Source organism: Diplotaxodon limnothrissa, linkage group LG16, assembly GCF_057381915.1.
Source record: "Diplotaxodon limnothrissa isolate DT_005_m linkage group LG16, D_limnothrissa_male_GT1.1, whole genome shotgun sequence".
Lineage (NCBI taxonomy): Eukaryota > Metazoa > Chordata > Actinopteri > Cichliformes > Cichlidae > Diplotaxodon > Diplotaxodon limnothrissa.
This window is the reverse complement of record NC_140611.1, coordinates 15,880,316-15,896,247: the sequence shown is the minus strand read 5'-3', so window position 1 is coordinate 15,896,247 and position 15,932 is coordinate 15,880,316. Positions and strand designations below refer to the sequence as shown.

At 40.9% G+C, this 15,932-nt stretch overlaps 1 protein-coding gene across 7 annotated transcripts in view; it reads left to right on the top strand.

Moving 5' to 3' along the window:
* Positions 1-15,932, top strand: part of usp9 (ubiquitin specific peptidase 9) — a 38,212-nt gene that overhangs the window by 14,903 nt on the left and 7,377 nt on the right. For 4 of the 7 annotated variants that reach the window (XM_085374944.1, XM_085374947.1, XM_085374943.1 and 1 more), the window contains exons 11-38: positions 1,657-1,761; positions 1,928-2,134; positions 2,231-2,367; positions 4,786-4,919; positions 5,014-5,104; positions 5,304-5,417; positions 5,527-5,755; positions 6,139-6,234; positions 6,377-6,588; positions 6,804-7,044; positions 7,244-7,393; positions 7,589-7,709; positions 7,837-7,967; positions 8,486-8,764; positions 8,879-9,004; positions 9,326-9,463; positions 9,643-9,809; positions 9,910-10,018; positions 10,110-10,256; positions 10,392-10,538; positions 10,668-10,875; positions 10,971-11,191; positions 11,498-11,685; positions 12,197-12,370; positions 12,459-12,600; positions 13,495-14,251; positions 15,459-15,582; positions 15,672-15,897. In XM_085374944.1, the coding sequence (XP_085231070.1) occupies positions 1,657-1,761; positions 1,928-2,134; positions 2,231-2,367; positions 4,786-4,919; positions 5,014-5,104; positions 5,304-5,417; positions 5,527-5,755; positions 6,139-6,234; positions 6,377-6,588; positions 6,804-7,044; positions 7,244-7,393; positions 7,589-7,709; positions 7,837-7,967; positions 8,486-8,764; positions 8,879-9,004; positions 9,326-9,463; positions 9,643-9,809; positions 9,910-10,018; positions 10,110-10,256; positions 10,392-10,538; positions 10,668-10,875; positions 10,971-11,191; positions 11,498-11,685; positions 12,197-12,370; positions 12,459-12,600; positions 13,495-14,251; positions 15,459-15,582; positions 15,672-15,897 (5,121 nt within the window). Of the gene's footprint in view, positions 1-1,656; positions 1,762-1,927; positions 2,135-2,230; positions 2,368-3,332; positions 3,372-4,785; positions 4,920-5,013; positions 5,105-5,303; positions 5,418-5,526; positions 5,756-6,138; positions 6,235-6,376; positions 6,589-6,803; positions 7,045-7,243; positions 7,394-7,588; positions 7,710-7,836; positions 7,968-8,485; positions 8,765-8,878; positions 9,005-9,325; positions 9,464-9,642; positions 9,810-9,909; positions 10,019-10,109; positions 10,257-10,391; positions 10,539-10,667; positions 10,876-10,970; positions 11,192-11,497; positions 11,686-12,196; positions 12,371-12,458; positions 12,601-13,494; positions 14,252-15,458; positions 15,583-15,671; positions 15,898-15,932 lie in introns of all 7 variants that reach the window. The other 3 variants (XM_085374948.1, XM_085374946.1, XM_085374949.1) reach the window with 2 other exon arrangements.

Here is a 15,932-nt window from a genome sequence, read left to right as displayed (position 1 = left end):
TGTGCTTGACGTTTGCGTTCAGTGCACTGTTTCAGGGACCTGTGGCCAAAGGAGCAAAATGGGCACTTTCAAAAACTTGTGCAAGATGTCAGTCATCTAAACTATTAACCCTTATTGCGGATATGCAGCAAGCTATGTCACTGTTAAAATGCATACCTGGTGCAGCTCTTTCCAAGAAAAGAATGCAGTAAATGCAGTACAATGGTACAAGCATACATGCACCAACGCACAATAACAAATTTTCCTCCCTTTTGTATTTGCTGTAGCAAAGGCAACTTCATTCTTCACAAGAGCTCCTGAGGTCTATGTTTGGGCTTTGCTCTGCATGGCGACAGACTGCCATTGCACAGTACAAGTCATTAAAAACGATGGCTTTCAGATTGCAGCGTGAAAGCACCTTTTAAATGTGTGGTTTTGTTTTGTCTTTTTCTTTTTTAGAGAGAGATTTTACTAGTGGTTTCTAAGAATCCTGAAGATTATAATTGTTTTGCACTGGCGCCAGCTTTATTGGACTATGTTTTACAATTTTAAGATTTTAAAGATTGCCACATTCTTGTCAGTAGTGCGGAACAAATAACAAATAAATAAAAAGATGTGTCCTTGCCCAGGTATGTTTTATAGATTTGTTTTTTTTCTAACCTCAACCCTGTTTGTGCAGTATCTGTACAAACTGTGCCTCCATGGTGTGATCATGGCACACAGCTCTAGATTTCTGCAGTGCTCACACCTATAAATCGCTGAGAATGTATACGTCATCTTTCAAATCTGTCTTACAAGAAAGAGCTGGCAAAGATTCAAAAGAATACAATCAGCTGACAGAACAGAACAATAATCAACGAATCATTAAAAACAATTGCAAGGATAATTAAACCTGTTAGCAATGATCACAACTTTAATTTAAGGACAGGTTCGACTTTATTCTAGTTGAAGAGTGCGTATGTACTTGACATGCCAAGTTTGCTGCTTGCATTGGGGAATATTGAAGGTTATGTTTTTACTGGGTTTTGAATTGTAGTTAGAAAATTTAAAGAGATGAGAAATATGAGGAGGATTGGGAGCAGTAATAGTCTCTTATAAATGGATGACATGTACAAAGCACCACTACTTATTGGCTAAAAGCAATTGAATCCAACCTTTTCAATACATAAGTTTAAAGTTTTTCATAACTTTTGAAGTGTTGTATTCTATGGTAGATACTGATGTAGTTTTGTTTTGCAGCAGGACACTAAAATGTATGCACATAGTCAAGGACAGACATGAAGGTTGGACTGCATGATATTTTTTTAAGCTGGCAAAATACAGACATCCTTTTATTCTTAGCAAAAAGGTTAGATAGAAAGTATGAGATGGAAGGTGAGTCAGGGCTGAGCTGGGGTGGAGCCTGAAGCATGTAGAACACTGTCATCACCAAGAAAAGGACGTGATTTGGAAAGTAAACTTCTCTGGACCAGACTTCACGCACTTTCAACATTCTAGTAAATTGACTTAAAATGATCCACTGTTAATAGGGAATTTTCTCTCATTTAAACAAGCAAATTAGAATATACTTTTTGTAGTGTCTTTATAATAGCCAGAGTAAACCCTTTATCACAAAGTTTCTGGTAGAATATAAATATTGTGACCCTGACAGCTGAACTGTTCTGTGTATGTCTGCAGGCTGGTAAACACGAGGCCATCGTTAAAAATGTCCACGACCTGTTGGCTAAGCTGGCGTGGGACTTCTCGCCTGAGCAGCTGGATCACCTTTTTGACTGTTTCAAGGTGAGTAAGACTTGTCCTCAGTAGTTACAGGCGATAAAGGATTTTTGTCCACAATGTATATTTTTCATTTGCTTTCAGCTGAATCGTGCTGCAGTGTAATTGTTCCACTGATACTACTGTAACACCCCCCCCCCCCCCCCCCCCCCCCCCCCCCCAACTTCTATAGGCAAGCTGGACCAATGCCAGCAAGAAGCAGCGTGAAAAACTGTTGGAACTTATTCGCCGCTTGGCTGAGGATGATAAGGATGGTGTGATGGCCCACAAGGTCCTTAACTTGCTGTGGAACCTAGCACACAGCGATGATGTGCCTGTAGACATCATGGACCAGGCTCTCAGTGCTCACATCAAGATATTGGACTATAGTTGCTCACAGGTACATGCTGCGGTTTATGTTTGACTCCAAAAATATGAAAATAATAGGCTGGTCTTTCTTAACTCTATACTGATGATGTTTAATTTTCATTCACAGGACAGAGACACCCAGAAGATTCAATGGATAGATCGCTTCATAGAGGAGCTACGAACCAATGACAAATGGGTGATCCCTGCCCTTAAGCAAATCAGAGAAATCTGTAGCCTCTTTGGAGAAGCTCCTCAAAACCTCAGGTAAGGTCATGGTGGAAATATATTCCTACATAAATGCACAAAAAGCACAGTTCTAATACTGGCAATTATTTATTTTTTTTAAAGGTATCATTTACTGTACTTTTAATGCTTTATAATGAATTATTTATATTTATTTTGCACAGAATGCCTGAACACTCATAAAGAAAACATAATTTTCTGTGTTTGAGCTGAGCATTTATCCCAATGGCTGAGGCGTGTCAATTTTGCATTTCAGAAAATTAATGGCATTGCAGTTTACATTTTATTACACCGCTGTAAGATAACATTTTTTGTCTGCAACTCATTCCAGTGCACTAATTATCCATCAGCACTAACCAACAAAGCTGGACAACCTTTTTTTTTTCTTCCTTATTTGTTCAATATCTCTCAGTAAATCAGTCAAGCAGCATGGGTTGGTGAGCATTGTTTTGTTTTGAATACACTGGAAAGAGCTGAAAAGCTGCACTTTCCGCTTTAATTTGGACCAAAAGCTTTTACATAAGATCGCATCATGCCAGTCAAAATACACAATACTTTATAGACACGATACTAGTTCTGTCCAGTAAATGATATTAGTTAATTAAGTTCATCTGAGCAACTTTACAGATCACAAATATACCTTAATGGAATTCAGCCATTATCAATTTAATTATTAACACTTGGCTTTTTCCCAAAGTGTAAGTCAAGCATACATTAAAGCTTGTTCTGCGAGTGAATCAGGTTATCGTGCAGCCCCCCCCCCCCCCTTTCTTTTTTCTTTTTTCTTTTCTTTTCTTTTTTTTTTTTAAGCTGTGTACTCTAGCAACTCAGGGTCTTCAGGCCCCAGAGTAGCATTGATTTAAAGTTACTATAATAAATAATTTTAAGTTTGATTGTGCAACATTAAATTGTTTAGACTTGGAGTAGTGTTTTTCTTTAATAGTAACTGTAGAAAATATGTAGCACACATGCCTGTTGTTTTTCAGAAAGAAAATGCCAATTTACATACAAACGAGCTTAGCGGGGTAAGTTTAATGCTAATTCCAGGGCTCTTCCTATTTCTGTGTTACGTCAAGTCTAACTTTCTCTTTGACATATTAAAATGTATAAAAAATGCAAAATCCCTGCCGTGAATACGCTTAAGCAATTCCTTCATGGGTTTCATCTCAAATGACTTACTGCTTATTCAAATTCCTTAAAGTTTGTGCATGTGTAGGTCAGGCAAGATTAGGACAGCTCTAAATTGCATTAACTTTTATCATTAATGTTGTGTTGTTTGAAACCTTGGTGACCCAGGTGGCAAGTGTTTGCTTAGCTGTCAGGTTGTTTATAGGAGCAATTCCCCTTAAGAGCAAAAATGAGTCCTACAGAGAATTATAGCTTATATACCAAAGTTGCATCAGTTTGTTTCATAATTGTAATTGATGACTGTCTTTAGTAAGGATTTTTGTTTTGAAGTCACATGAGGCTTCTAACAACTTAAGTGTGACAGGTCTGTGGACTGCTTACATGAGTAACTAATGTTGTGCTCTCAGATTTGAACAGAATCAGGGTAATCTCGGTATTTATGGTGACATTAATACATTCAGGGTGTGGTTGATTCTTTCAAAGCGGTTACTCAATGATGTAAAATGTAGTTATTTAATAGGTGAAGAACAGCCATCACTGGATAAACTCTAGTGTTTCTCTAGAGACGCTTGGTGGGAGTTTCTTGGTGGGAGCCATGGTGCATACACAGCATTTAATCTAGTAGTGAGTTGCACAGCTCAATGAAAGGTCCTTTGAGATGGAGCCCAGCTCTTCCTGATGCCTTTCAGCTCAAATCATTCAATGCAAAAATATCAGGGGTATTTCATGCCTTGGATCCACATGTCTCATTTATGTTAACATGTTTTTTTCCCCCTTTTTTTAGTGTTATATATATTTTTTAAATGTTATATTTTTTTATGAATTCAAATTGATAATTGGTGTCATCACTGTACTGTTTTTTTTTTTAAGTTGTTCTTATAAGACAATATAGCTGATGAGTATAATGGGATGGGGGAAAAGAAAAAATATTAAAATGATTTTTAAGTATCTGCTGATTCTCGCAGGACTCTTTATGGTTTATACTGGCTCTCAAAAGTACAGGTTTGCAGGCTTATTCATTTTCAGACCAAAACATTCTTGTGGAAATAAGGCATGAAATGGCCTTTATTGATATGACTTTCTTTGCTGGTTATTCTATAGCATACATACACACAGAGATGCAATAAAAGCTGCTTTATTTATGCCCCTAATACAGACATATGAGAAATCAGTCTTGCTATGTTTTCTCAATCACAGTTGTATCACTAAAAGTATGTAGATTCAATTTCAGGCTGGTCAACAGTCTTGTGTTTTTACTCACTGCTTTAAAACCGCCTATATCCACCAATCATCCTGCTGTTCTCTCTTCAGTCAAACTCAGAGAAGTCCCCATGTTTTTTACCGCCATGACCTGATCAACCAGCTGCAGCATAACCACGCACTGGTGACGCTTGTGGCTGAGAACCTCTCAGCCTACATGGAGACCATGAGGCAGTTGTCTAAAGGTACTTTGGTCAGACCAGATATGGTCCTCTATATTAGTTGTGTCAGTTGAATTGTGTACAACCTGCTGTGTGACTCAACATGTCTCTTTTTCAGAGGAACAAGCAGAGTTCGACCCACAGACAGTTAGACCAGGAAGCCGCTATAGCCATGTCCAGGAAGTCCAGGAAAGGCTCAACTTCCTGAGGTACATTACATTGGGCATTGCATAGTTAAATATATAAAATGTAGTAGTAAAGTAGTACTCCTTGGAGGGAAAAAGAAAGAAACAAGGTAGGATCCTGTGTAAAAATGTGCAAATATGATACAAGTCCACATATTGCGTCAACATCACTCTGACCTTCTGGCCACCAGGGTCCATTTAAATTTAAATTTGTATGTACCAGGTTTCTGCTAAAAGATGGCCAGCTGTGGCTGTGTGCCCCGCAGGCCAAGCAGATCTGGAAGTGTCTGGCTGAGAACGCAGTGTTTCTCTGTGACCGTGAGGCTTGCTTTAAATGGTATGGCTCTATTTCTCCTTGCCTATGGCATAATTAGTTTCTTAATTGAAATTTGATAATCACAAAGTATGCTTTCTGAACGATGTGTTTCTTTCCCATCACTTAATAGGTACTCCAAACTGATGGGTGACGAGCCAGATCTGGACCCAGACATCAATAAGGACTTCTTTGAGAACAATGTTTTGCAGTTGGATCCCTCTCTGCTGACAGAGAATGGGATGAAGTGCTTTGAGAGGTTCTTCAAGGCTGTCAACTGCAGGGAGGGGAAATTGGTAGCAAAGCGCAGGGCCTACATGATGGATGACCTGGAACTAATAGGCTTGGACTATCTCTGGAGGGTGAGGAGAGAAGTTGCAACAGGCACACATGAACATTTTATTTTTCTTTAACATTTATTTTTTTAAGGTCATGAGAATTTGATTTAGGAGAAAAAAAATTGTACCTTGAAGATTGTAATCACGTTCTCTTTTTTTTTCACCTTTCTTGCCACTTTAGTGCCCCAGAGCTAAGATGTCTAACTTACAAATTCTCTGTTTAGGTGCTTTAATAAAGATTTACTGTGCATGCTCTGCAGCTTTGAAGCTTCACACAACTACCTGATGTTTGGGTTGTTAATGTTTTCACATGGCCTTTAAAGATGAGGCTGCTGTGCACTTATCTCAGACATCCACACACATGAATGTATTAAAGACTGACTTGCAGCTCTTCTGTTTTCTCCCAGGTGGTGATTCAAGGAAGTGACGACATTGCAAACCGAGCCATAGACCTGCTGAAAGAAATCTATACCAATCTGGGACCAAAACTACAAGTTAACCAGGTACTGTGACTTCTCTCAGTTAGAGAAACTGTTTCATCTGCTGTTCCAAATTGTTAGTTCGCATGTGTCAGTTAACAAATGTACTATATACATTAGTAATATCGAAGTCTTTGACCATTTTTTTTCTTGTCTCCCCTTTTAGGTTGAAATTCACGAAGACTTCATCCAGTCATGTTTTGACCGCCTGAAGGCATCCTACGACACCCTTTGTGTGTTAGATGGAGATAAAGACAGCATTAACTGTGCCCGTCAGGAGGCCATCCGCATGGTACGAGTTCTCACTGTGCTTAAGGAGTACATCAATGAGTGTGACAGTGACTATCATGAAGAGAGGACTATACTGCCCATGTCAAGGTACTGTCGCAATTACATCATTGATTCAGTTATCATAAATGCCCATATCTCATTTGTCGAATGTCATCCGATTGACAAATAAAAACATGAGACATGAAAACAAAACTACAGCACAAACATTTTGCAACATTTCTCTTCATGAGATAAGTAAGGTGTTGACATTACTTTTACTATATTTCAGTTATTTGAACCTCTTTACTCTTTTCTTCTTGCAGAGCTTTCCGTGGGAAGCATATCACATTGATTGTACGTTTCCCCAACCAAGGTCGACAGGTGGATGATTTGGATATCTGGTCACACACAAATGACACAATTGGCTCGGTTCGGCGTGGTATTCTAAACAGGATAAAAGCAAATGCTGCCCATACCAAGATCGAGCTCTTTATTGGTGGAGAGGTTGTTGATCCAGCTGACGACAGGAAGCTGATTGGACAGCTCAATTTGAAGGACAAAACGGTGAGAGTGTGATATTCTGTTGGACTGACAAAAGAATCACTCTGATGAAGCTGCTGTACTGTGATTATTTTTTTTGTACTAATATATGTACTAATATATTTATTTTTGCTCTTTATTAATAATGCATTAACGCTGCCTATACCAATATTAAGACTTTGAAATAAAAATGTTTCCTTGCACGGTAACTGTTTTTATACAGCTTATCACAGCCAAGCTGACCCAGGTGAGTGCCAATATGCCCTCGAGTCCAGACAGCTCATCTGACTCATCCACTGGCTCTCCTGGTAACCACGGTAACCACTACAGTGATGGCCCCAACCCTGAGGTGGAGAGCTGTCTTCCGGGTGTGGTAAGTAAAGTGAATAGATTCTGCATAAGCTGCACATGCAGTTTCCATGTTCCATATATATTCCATATACTTGTACAGCACTAACAAGTGCTAGTTGATAGTTAATCAGACCCCTCTAAATATGATGCAGTAATGCAATTATGTGCTGCTCAGTATGTAAGCAGACGTACTGTAACACCCTCTGCTCTCTTTTAGATTATGTCGCTGCATCTGCGCTACATTTCCTTCCTGTGGCAAGTGGCCGACCTGGGGTGTAACCTTAACATGCCCCTGCTTAGAGATGGAGCTCGAGATCTCATGAAACTCATGCCCCCGGGTATTACACACACCTGTGCTCACAATATTACACACCAAGGTTGCTTGGTGATAATGTACTCCTATGCTAATGCACACAGACGGTGTTATTTTAAGTGGTCTTGTTTGTGCGGTTTCTTTGTCCTTAGATAACACTACAGTGGAGAATCTGAGAGCTGTTTGTCTGGACCATGCCAAGCTTGGTGAGAACAGCCTGAGTCCTTCTCTGGACTCACGCTTCTTTGGCCCCTCACCCTCACAAGTGCTCTACCTCATTGAGGTGAGTGTCACTGTGCCCTGCCTTGTTATACATTGTGTTCCCTTTTATCTATATACCCTTCATTATCAGATTTGCATAATGTATGCTGCTGTACATTGACCAGCAGTGGAACAACCCCAATGGCACCTGTAATTTTATAGTGTAATCTGTATTTAATAGGAATATTACACAGGAGTGAGTTTTGTTAGGGTTTTTTTTTTTTTCCCCAGCCCTCATTATGTTTTTAAAGAACTTTTTTTCCTCCACTAATAGGGCATGCAGTCACTGCCTATGGGGAGTTGACAAGCAAGGGAGAAAAATGAAATAAACATACATTGGATGAATATGATTTTTGCTGAGAATGTGTTTTTAAAAATGAGTTTGCTGAAGCTGCCATGCTGGTTGTTTCATCCAGATTAAACTTTCAGTCCCAACAATTGACAAAGGCTGTGGGGTGTGGCTTTTGAACCTGTTTGATTCTTGGATGTGGGGCGTGCTAGAAAAATGTAAGATTGATTTTTTTCTTGTGTGCGTTCCAGGTTGTGTATGCTTTGCTGATGCCAGCCAGTGCCACTCTGGGCGAGGATGCCAGCGACTTCCAGTATAATTTCTTGAAAAGCGGTGGTCTGCCCCTGGTTTTAAGCATGCTCACCAGAAACAACTTCCTCCCATCTGCTGACATGGAGACACGGCGTGGAGCTTACCTCAATGCGCTCAAGATCGCCAAGCTCCTCCTGACTGCAGTAGGCTTTGGACACGTGAAGGCTGTTGCTGAGGCCTGCCAGCCTAATGCAGAGGGAAATATTCCTGTCTCTCCGGTTAGGTCACACTCATGATGCACACATAGACAAACCTGTATTACTTGTTTGACACTAGCACATATGCTTGCCATACTCTTACGTGCCTGCTTCTTTCTCAACACCTCTCTGCAGATAAATCAGGCTACTCATGACCAGGCACTGGTCCTCCAGAGTGCCCTGCAAAACATCCCCAACCCTGCCTCAGAATGCATGCTACGAAATGTAGCCATTCGCTTGGCCCAGCAGATTTCTGATGAGGTAAATTTTAGTGAGATAAGTTAAAGGAACTGATTTCTTTAAATTGTTTTTTGTTTGGTTTTTTAGGGAGGTCACGGTATCTTACCTTTAAAAATAAAAAAATAAAATAAATAATTATTTTTTATGATAAAGGCAAATGTGTTTATAAGCATTAAAAGGGCTGCGATTAAGGGCTGACATAAGTAGGTTGATATATAGTTATAATTATTATATGTTGATATGAAAAGCATAAAATATATTCAAGCAAACACTGGATGAGTAGACCCATTTGAGCTATTATGTCTGTAACAGTAGATTTTCTGGAACTGTTTTTTTCACTAGAATTTCTTCCAGGCATCGAAGTACATCCCGGACATTTGTGTGATCCGTGCTATACAGAAAATTGTGTGGGCATCAGGCTGTGGTACAGTGCAGCTTGTTTTCAGTTCCAATGAGGAAATCAGCAAAATCTATGAGAAGGTAAAAATGACTCTGAATGCTGATGTGTTTTGTTGACTGTGTTCCAGCAGCACTTTAAACTGTCTGCCATCAGGTGTTTGATGTATGAGGAAAGAATGCTAAAGCTTGATCAGCAAAAGTCTAAATCTATATGAGGTTTTGATCAGCCTGGTGACCTTTATCTGTCTTTGTTTTTGTAGACGAATGCAGCAAAGGAACCAGATGGAGAGGATGAGCAGGTGTGCTGTGAGGCCCTGGAGGTGATGACACTGTGTTTTGCCCTCATGCCCACAGCTCTGGACACACTCAGTAAAGAGAAGGCGTGGCAGACCTTCATCATAGACTTGCTGCTACACTGCCACAGCAAGTAAGGATACCAGTTTGCATTCTAGCCACCTTCTGAGGCATGAGATTTAAGCTTTGGGTGGGGGAGACATGATGCTGATTTTGAAATCTGTTTTCAACAGATCGGTGCGGCAAATGGCCCAGGAGCAGTTCTTCCTTATGGCAACTAGGTGCTGTATGGGCCATCGACCCCTTCTCTTTTTTATCACCCTCCTCTTTACTGTACTAGGGGTGAGTGGCTATATTTCTTTTGTATTTTAATACCATAACATCACTGCAGTCCACACAACAGAATCCTAACTTAATCCATGTCTGTTTCTAGAGTACGGCCAAAGAGCGAGCCAAGCATGCTGGGGACTACTTCACGTTGCTCAGACACTTATTAAACTATGCCTACAATAGCAACATCAACCTGCCAAACGCTGAGGTGCTGCTCAACAATGAGATCGACTGGCTGAAACGAATACGGGTAAAAGAGCCTTTTAATCATTGTTAATGATTTGTTTTAGCTGTGCAAAATGTGTAAGGAATCATAATATATGCTGTTGTTCAACTAGTTATTTAAGGCAGAAGTGAGGCTGTACTGTATGTTTTCATTTGCCAGGACGAAGTGAAGAGGACAGGGGAAACTGGAGTGGAGGAGACGATCTTGGAGGGCCACCTTGGAGTCACCAAAGAGCTGCTTGCCTTCCAAACCCCAGAGAAGAAGTATTACATCGGCTGCGAGAAGGGAGGAGCAAACCTCATTAAGGTGAAACACACATTCATGAAAACAGTGCTACTATAATGAGAATATGTCCATCCTGTATTTTTCTTGTTTCACATAACATCACTAAGAAACCATATCTTCTTCTTCTCCTTTTTTTCCTGCTTGATTTAGGAGCTGATTGATGACTTCATCTTCCCAGCATCTAATGTTTACCTGCAGTACATGAAGACTGGCGAGTTCCCCACAGAGCAGGCCATCCCAGTGTGCAGCACTCCTGCTTCCATCAATGCTGGTTTTGAGCTCCTCGTGGCGCTGGCTGTTGGCTGTGTCCGCAACTTGAAACAGATAGTTGACACTCTGACTGACATGTACTATTTAGGTATGGAGATTGCTTTGGCTTTAGAGATGACGCCGCCCAAGCAGCTTGTAAATTACAGTATACATGAGGGTGTTTTTACTTTGTTCTCCATCTAGGTTGTGAGACGCTGACAGAGTGGGAGTACTTGCCTCCAGTGGGGCCACGGCCCAACAAAGGATTTGTAGGTCTGAAGAACGCTGGGGCCACTTGTTACATGAACTCTGTCATTCAGCAGCTATACATGATCCCTCCTATCCGCAATGGCATCCTTGCCATTGAGGGCACGGGGACCGATGTGGATGATGACATGTCGGGGGATGAGAAGCAGGAGAATGAGGTACAGTGAGAGTTTGTGTTGCAAGAGATTTAGTCCCAGTTTTCATCCTTTATCAGCATCCAGTGACTGACAGACTGGCCAACTATAAGCATGGAGGTCATGTAGGTAGAGCTTGGAGCTGAGGGCAGCATAATTACAAGACCAAATAGCAAATCACTTCACACAGTGACTTTCCCTCCCAGTTGTCATTTAGCTGCTATGATTTGTTTTCCCAACTAAACAGCAGCAGTTAAAAACGATAAACAATTTTAGATTTAATGACACATGTGGATATCAATATTTCACCTGCGTATTTTGTTTCCACAGAGCAATGTAGATCCTCGTGATGAGGTGTTCAGCTATCATCACCAGTTTGATGACAAACCTTCCAGTAAGTCAGAAGACAGGAAAGAGTACAACATCGGGGTCCTGCGTCACCTGCAGGTCATCTTTGGCCACCTGGCTGCATCCAGACTGCAGTACTACGTCCCTAGGGGATTCTGGAAACAGTTCAGGTATTGCAAAGACTCATTTGTTTTGAGCATCAGCAGTTTGCCTAGTTACCTGTTCCTGAAGTCTAGCGGGCTCTTATACCAAATGTTCTCGTCCTTGCGAATGGGGGATTCCAGAAGTTATGTCAGATCTCCTGCCACAGGCGGCATTTTTGTGTTGTTTTCAGCCAGCCGTGGGTACCACAGCGGTTGAGTTGAAGACGCAGTCTATGATCATGTCCGTTTTTACCACAATGTCAATGCCACATCAATATAGAAGCTTAGTGTGTCCCAGATTATACAGTTATTCTGAAAAGAAAAAGATGTCGAAAGGGGGGAAAAAGAAACTTGTTGATTTCTTTGCTTCCAGCTTCAACGTCTTTTACTCCTACACCAGCGTCGAAGTTGATGTTGTATCTGAGTGCCTGTGCCCTCAGCACTGCTATAAATGCTTTCAGAGCTGTGGTGGTGTCAATGTTTGCTAGCAAGGCGACCAACGTAGCAACCATAATGTATCCGTGTCTTCCTGTTTTAGGTTATGGGGTGAGCCAGTTAACTTGAGGGAACAGCATGATGCACTGGAGTTTTTCAACTCTTTGGTGGACAGTTTAGACGAGGCTTTAAAAGCACTGGGCCACCCTGCCATGCTCAGTAAGGTGCTGGGAGGATCTTTTGCTGACCAGAAAATCTGTCAAGGATGCCCACACAGGTAAGTACACATACTTTGTGTTTGGTGACTGAATATGGGCAGCAGTTTAAGACACTGTATACTTAACCCACAAAAAATGTGTTGTCAGATATGAGTGTGAAGAGTCGTTCACAACACTCAATGTAGACATCAGAAACCATCAGAACCTGTTGGACTCAATGGAGCAGTATGTAAAAGGAGATCTGCTGGAAGGAGCAAACGCCTACCACTGTGAGAAGTGTAACAAAAAGGTGAGAAGTTGGTGTCCTTCTGTTTAGTATGTGATGCTTGTAACTAGGGGTGGGGGGAAAAATCGATACTGTGTAGTATCGTGATATTTTGTTTGCTAATAATGTATCGATACAGGGACAGCAGAAATCGATATCTTGTTACAAAAAAGGTTTTTGTGGACTGGAACTGCTCTGACTTCAGAGCATGTTAATCCTTTTTCTAAGCAAGAATCCTGACACTGTCCAAATGTGTTTAACTTTTTTTTTTTGGCAGCAATAAACATGACAGTGTACTTATTTTAATTTAAGACATGTTTTATTTTAATTAAGTTTAAAACTTTTTTATTTAATGTAAAATTATATTTTGTTTTAATTTACTTTCAAATTCTTCAGTTGCTGAAGGGGCTGCATAGTTTTCATATTGCATAGTTCAGAATAGCTATAATTGTACCAGATGGTTGCATTCAGTTAAGTTGGACTAGACTGTAATACAAACCGTTCAGTTTGTCAACAATAAAACTGACTGAAATGAGAGAAAGACTGAGTGTGAGACTTTGATATTAGATAAAATGAATATTGAAAACGTTTACCTTTATGTACAGAATCTGAATATCGCAAAATATTTTAAAAAATTGCAATAATATCGTATCGTGAGTTAAATATTGTGATAATATCATATTGTGAGTTAAATATTGTGATAATATCATATCGTGGGATGTATGGTGATTCCCACCTCTACTTGTAACTGCTCATGGGAAATTCACGCCAACTTTTACCATCATTTTCACACTGAATCTAAACAAACTTTGTTGTCCTCTGTTTAACTTCTCACCAGTTCCCTTTTCCTCACCTGTTTTTATGCTTTTTGCTTTAAAGGAGCCGTAGATAATCTGTGATGCTTGTTCTCCCTGTCAGGTGGACACAGTGAAACGTCTGCTGATCAAGAAGCTGCCTCCTGTCCTCGCTATCCAGCTGAAGCGCTTCGACTACGACTGGGAGAGGGAGTGTGCCATCAAGTTTAATGACTATTTTGAGTTCCCTAGGGAGCTCGACATGGAGCCGTACACGGTAGCAGGTGTGGCCAAGCTAGAAGGCGACGACGTAAATCCGGAAAACCAGGTTATCCAACAGAATGAGCCCTCTGAACCGACGCCACCAGGCAGCTCCAAGTATCGCCTGGTGGGAGTGCTGGTCCACTCAGGCCAGGCCAGTGGCGGACACTACTATTCGTATATAATCCAGAGGAATGGGGGTGATGGTGAGAAGAACCGCTGGTATAAATTTGATGATGGTGATGTGACTGAGTGCAAGATGGACGATGAGGAGGAAATGAAGAACCAGTGCTTTGGAGGGGAATACATGGGCGAGGTTTTTGATCATATGATGAAAAGGATGTCGTACAGGAGGCAGAAACGCTGGTGGAATGCCTACATCCTGTTCTACGAACGTATGGACTCAATGGACAAGGACAGCGAGCTTGTCAAATACATCTCGGACTTGAATATCTCCTCCACTAAGCCGCATCAGGTCAAGATGCCTGGTGTTATCGAGTGCAGCGTCCGCAAACAGAACGTCCAATTCATGCACAACCGAATGCAATACAGCCTGGAATATTTCCAGTTCATTAAGAAACTTCTGACCTGTAACAGTGTCTATTTAAACCCTCCTCCAGGTATGCATCAGTTTTGTGTGTGCGGGTAAATTCAGAGCTAACTCTTTGGATCCGAAAAAACGAATGACTCTTTTTAGCTAGAGTTTAGTTTAGTGCTAGTTTCTTTTTGCTTTATGTTTGCTCAGACCTTTTGAGACATGGTTCCAATACTGGAAACATTAACTGTAGCAGATGTTTACAAAGCCATCTGCTGCCAGATATCATGCTGGTAAATCATGGTTGCAAACACCAGCTAATATAGCTGTGTTTGATCATTTTATTAATCAAGGTAAGGTCCATGTAATCTGGAAAGCCTCTTAAGAGAGGGAGACCTGAACAAGATGGCAATGAAAACAGGCAATCGATAAAATGATACCAGCGAGAATAAAATAAACAATACTCAGATAAGACAGTCCAACCATCCACTCATGTTGACAGGTTGTATGAAAAATAATAGCATGTATTTCATTACTGATGCACAGATTGTGTTGTTCCTCCAGTAATGGCCGTGCTCTTAAATTCCCCCTGAAACCTACTTTGATCTTTTTGATTAATTCCTCATTGTATCTGATCTGTGGGTTTCAAAGCTTCTCTCTTAAAGATACAGCTGCTGCCAAAAACATTTGTATCACTAATCTATGCCTAAAAAAAAAATTATATGTATATATTATATCTCACTCAACTCAATGTTATAAATAAAATTCTCATGGAGGGGGAAAAAAAAATTGATGTTTAGTAGGTCAGCACAGACTGCTTAATACTGCACTACCTCTGTGTTAGGCATTACAAAGCTCTGATGCATTATTATTTGAACCAGAGCCCAGTGATGCCATAACCCCAAAAACACAGAATTTGTTCTGATCATAAGAAAATAAGAAAACAGTGTCAGTTTAGGTAGTTTCACATTTTATCTGAGCTTGCTCTGAGCCTTTAAGCTGCTGCCTCATTTTGTGAGCCGACAACTTCCCATCTGCTGTTTCATTATGTGCATTTCATGTTTCATCTAACTCCAAACAAAGGAAATGTCTGTTTGCTATTTACACACTCCAGTGGAGTTGCATATTTCACTTCCTTTGTGTGTTTCTTAGCCAGCTCTGTTGATGTGCAGTAGTTACTTTAAGGAGAAGTAGTTGCGTGAAGCCTTAGTTGCATGTTTAAGCATTGAAGAATTAGCTGCAGTTACATGGAATATTTTCTTTGTTTTGGTAACCGCTACTCTTTCTTTTAGGACAAGACCACCTTTTGCCAGAGGCAGAGGAGATTGCTATGATAAGTGCTCAGCTGGCTGCTAGGTTTCTCTTCAGCACAGGTTTTCACACCAAGAAAGTAGTACGGGGTCCTGCCAGTGACTGGTGAGCCTTGCTGTTTCTTTTTTCCTTTTTTTTCCCCCTCAAGTGTTCCTGCCCTTGTTTACACATGTTTATCTTGTTTTCCCCTCTAGGTATGATGCCCTTTGCATCCTGCTGAGACACAGTAAGAATGTACGCTACTGGTTTGCACACAACGTTCTGTTTGCTTATCCTAACCGGTTCTCTGAGTACCTGCTTGAGTGCCCGAGCGCTGAGGTCCGTGGGGCATTTGCCAAGCTCATTGTCTTCATCGCTCACTTCTCCCTGCAAGATGGCCCCTGCCCCTCCCCCACTGCCTCGCCTGGACCCTCAGCTCAGGTTGGTGCCAGGCTTACATCTGGGCACTGGAAAAA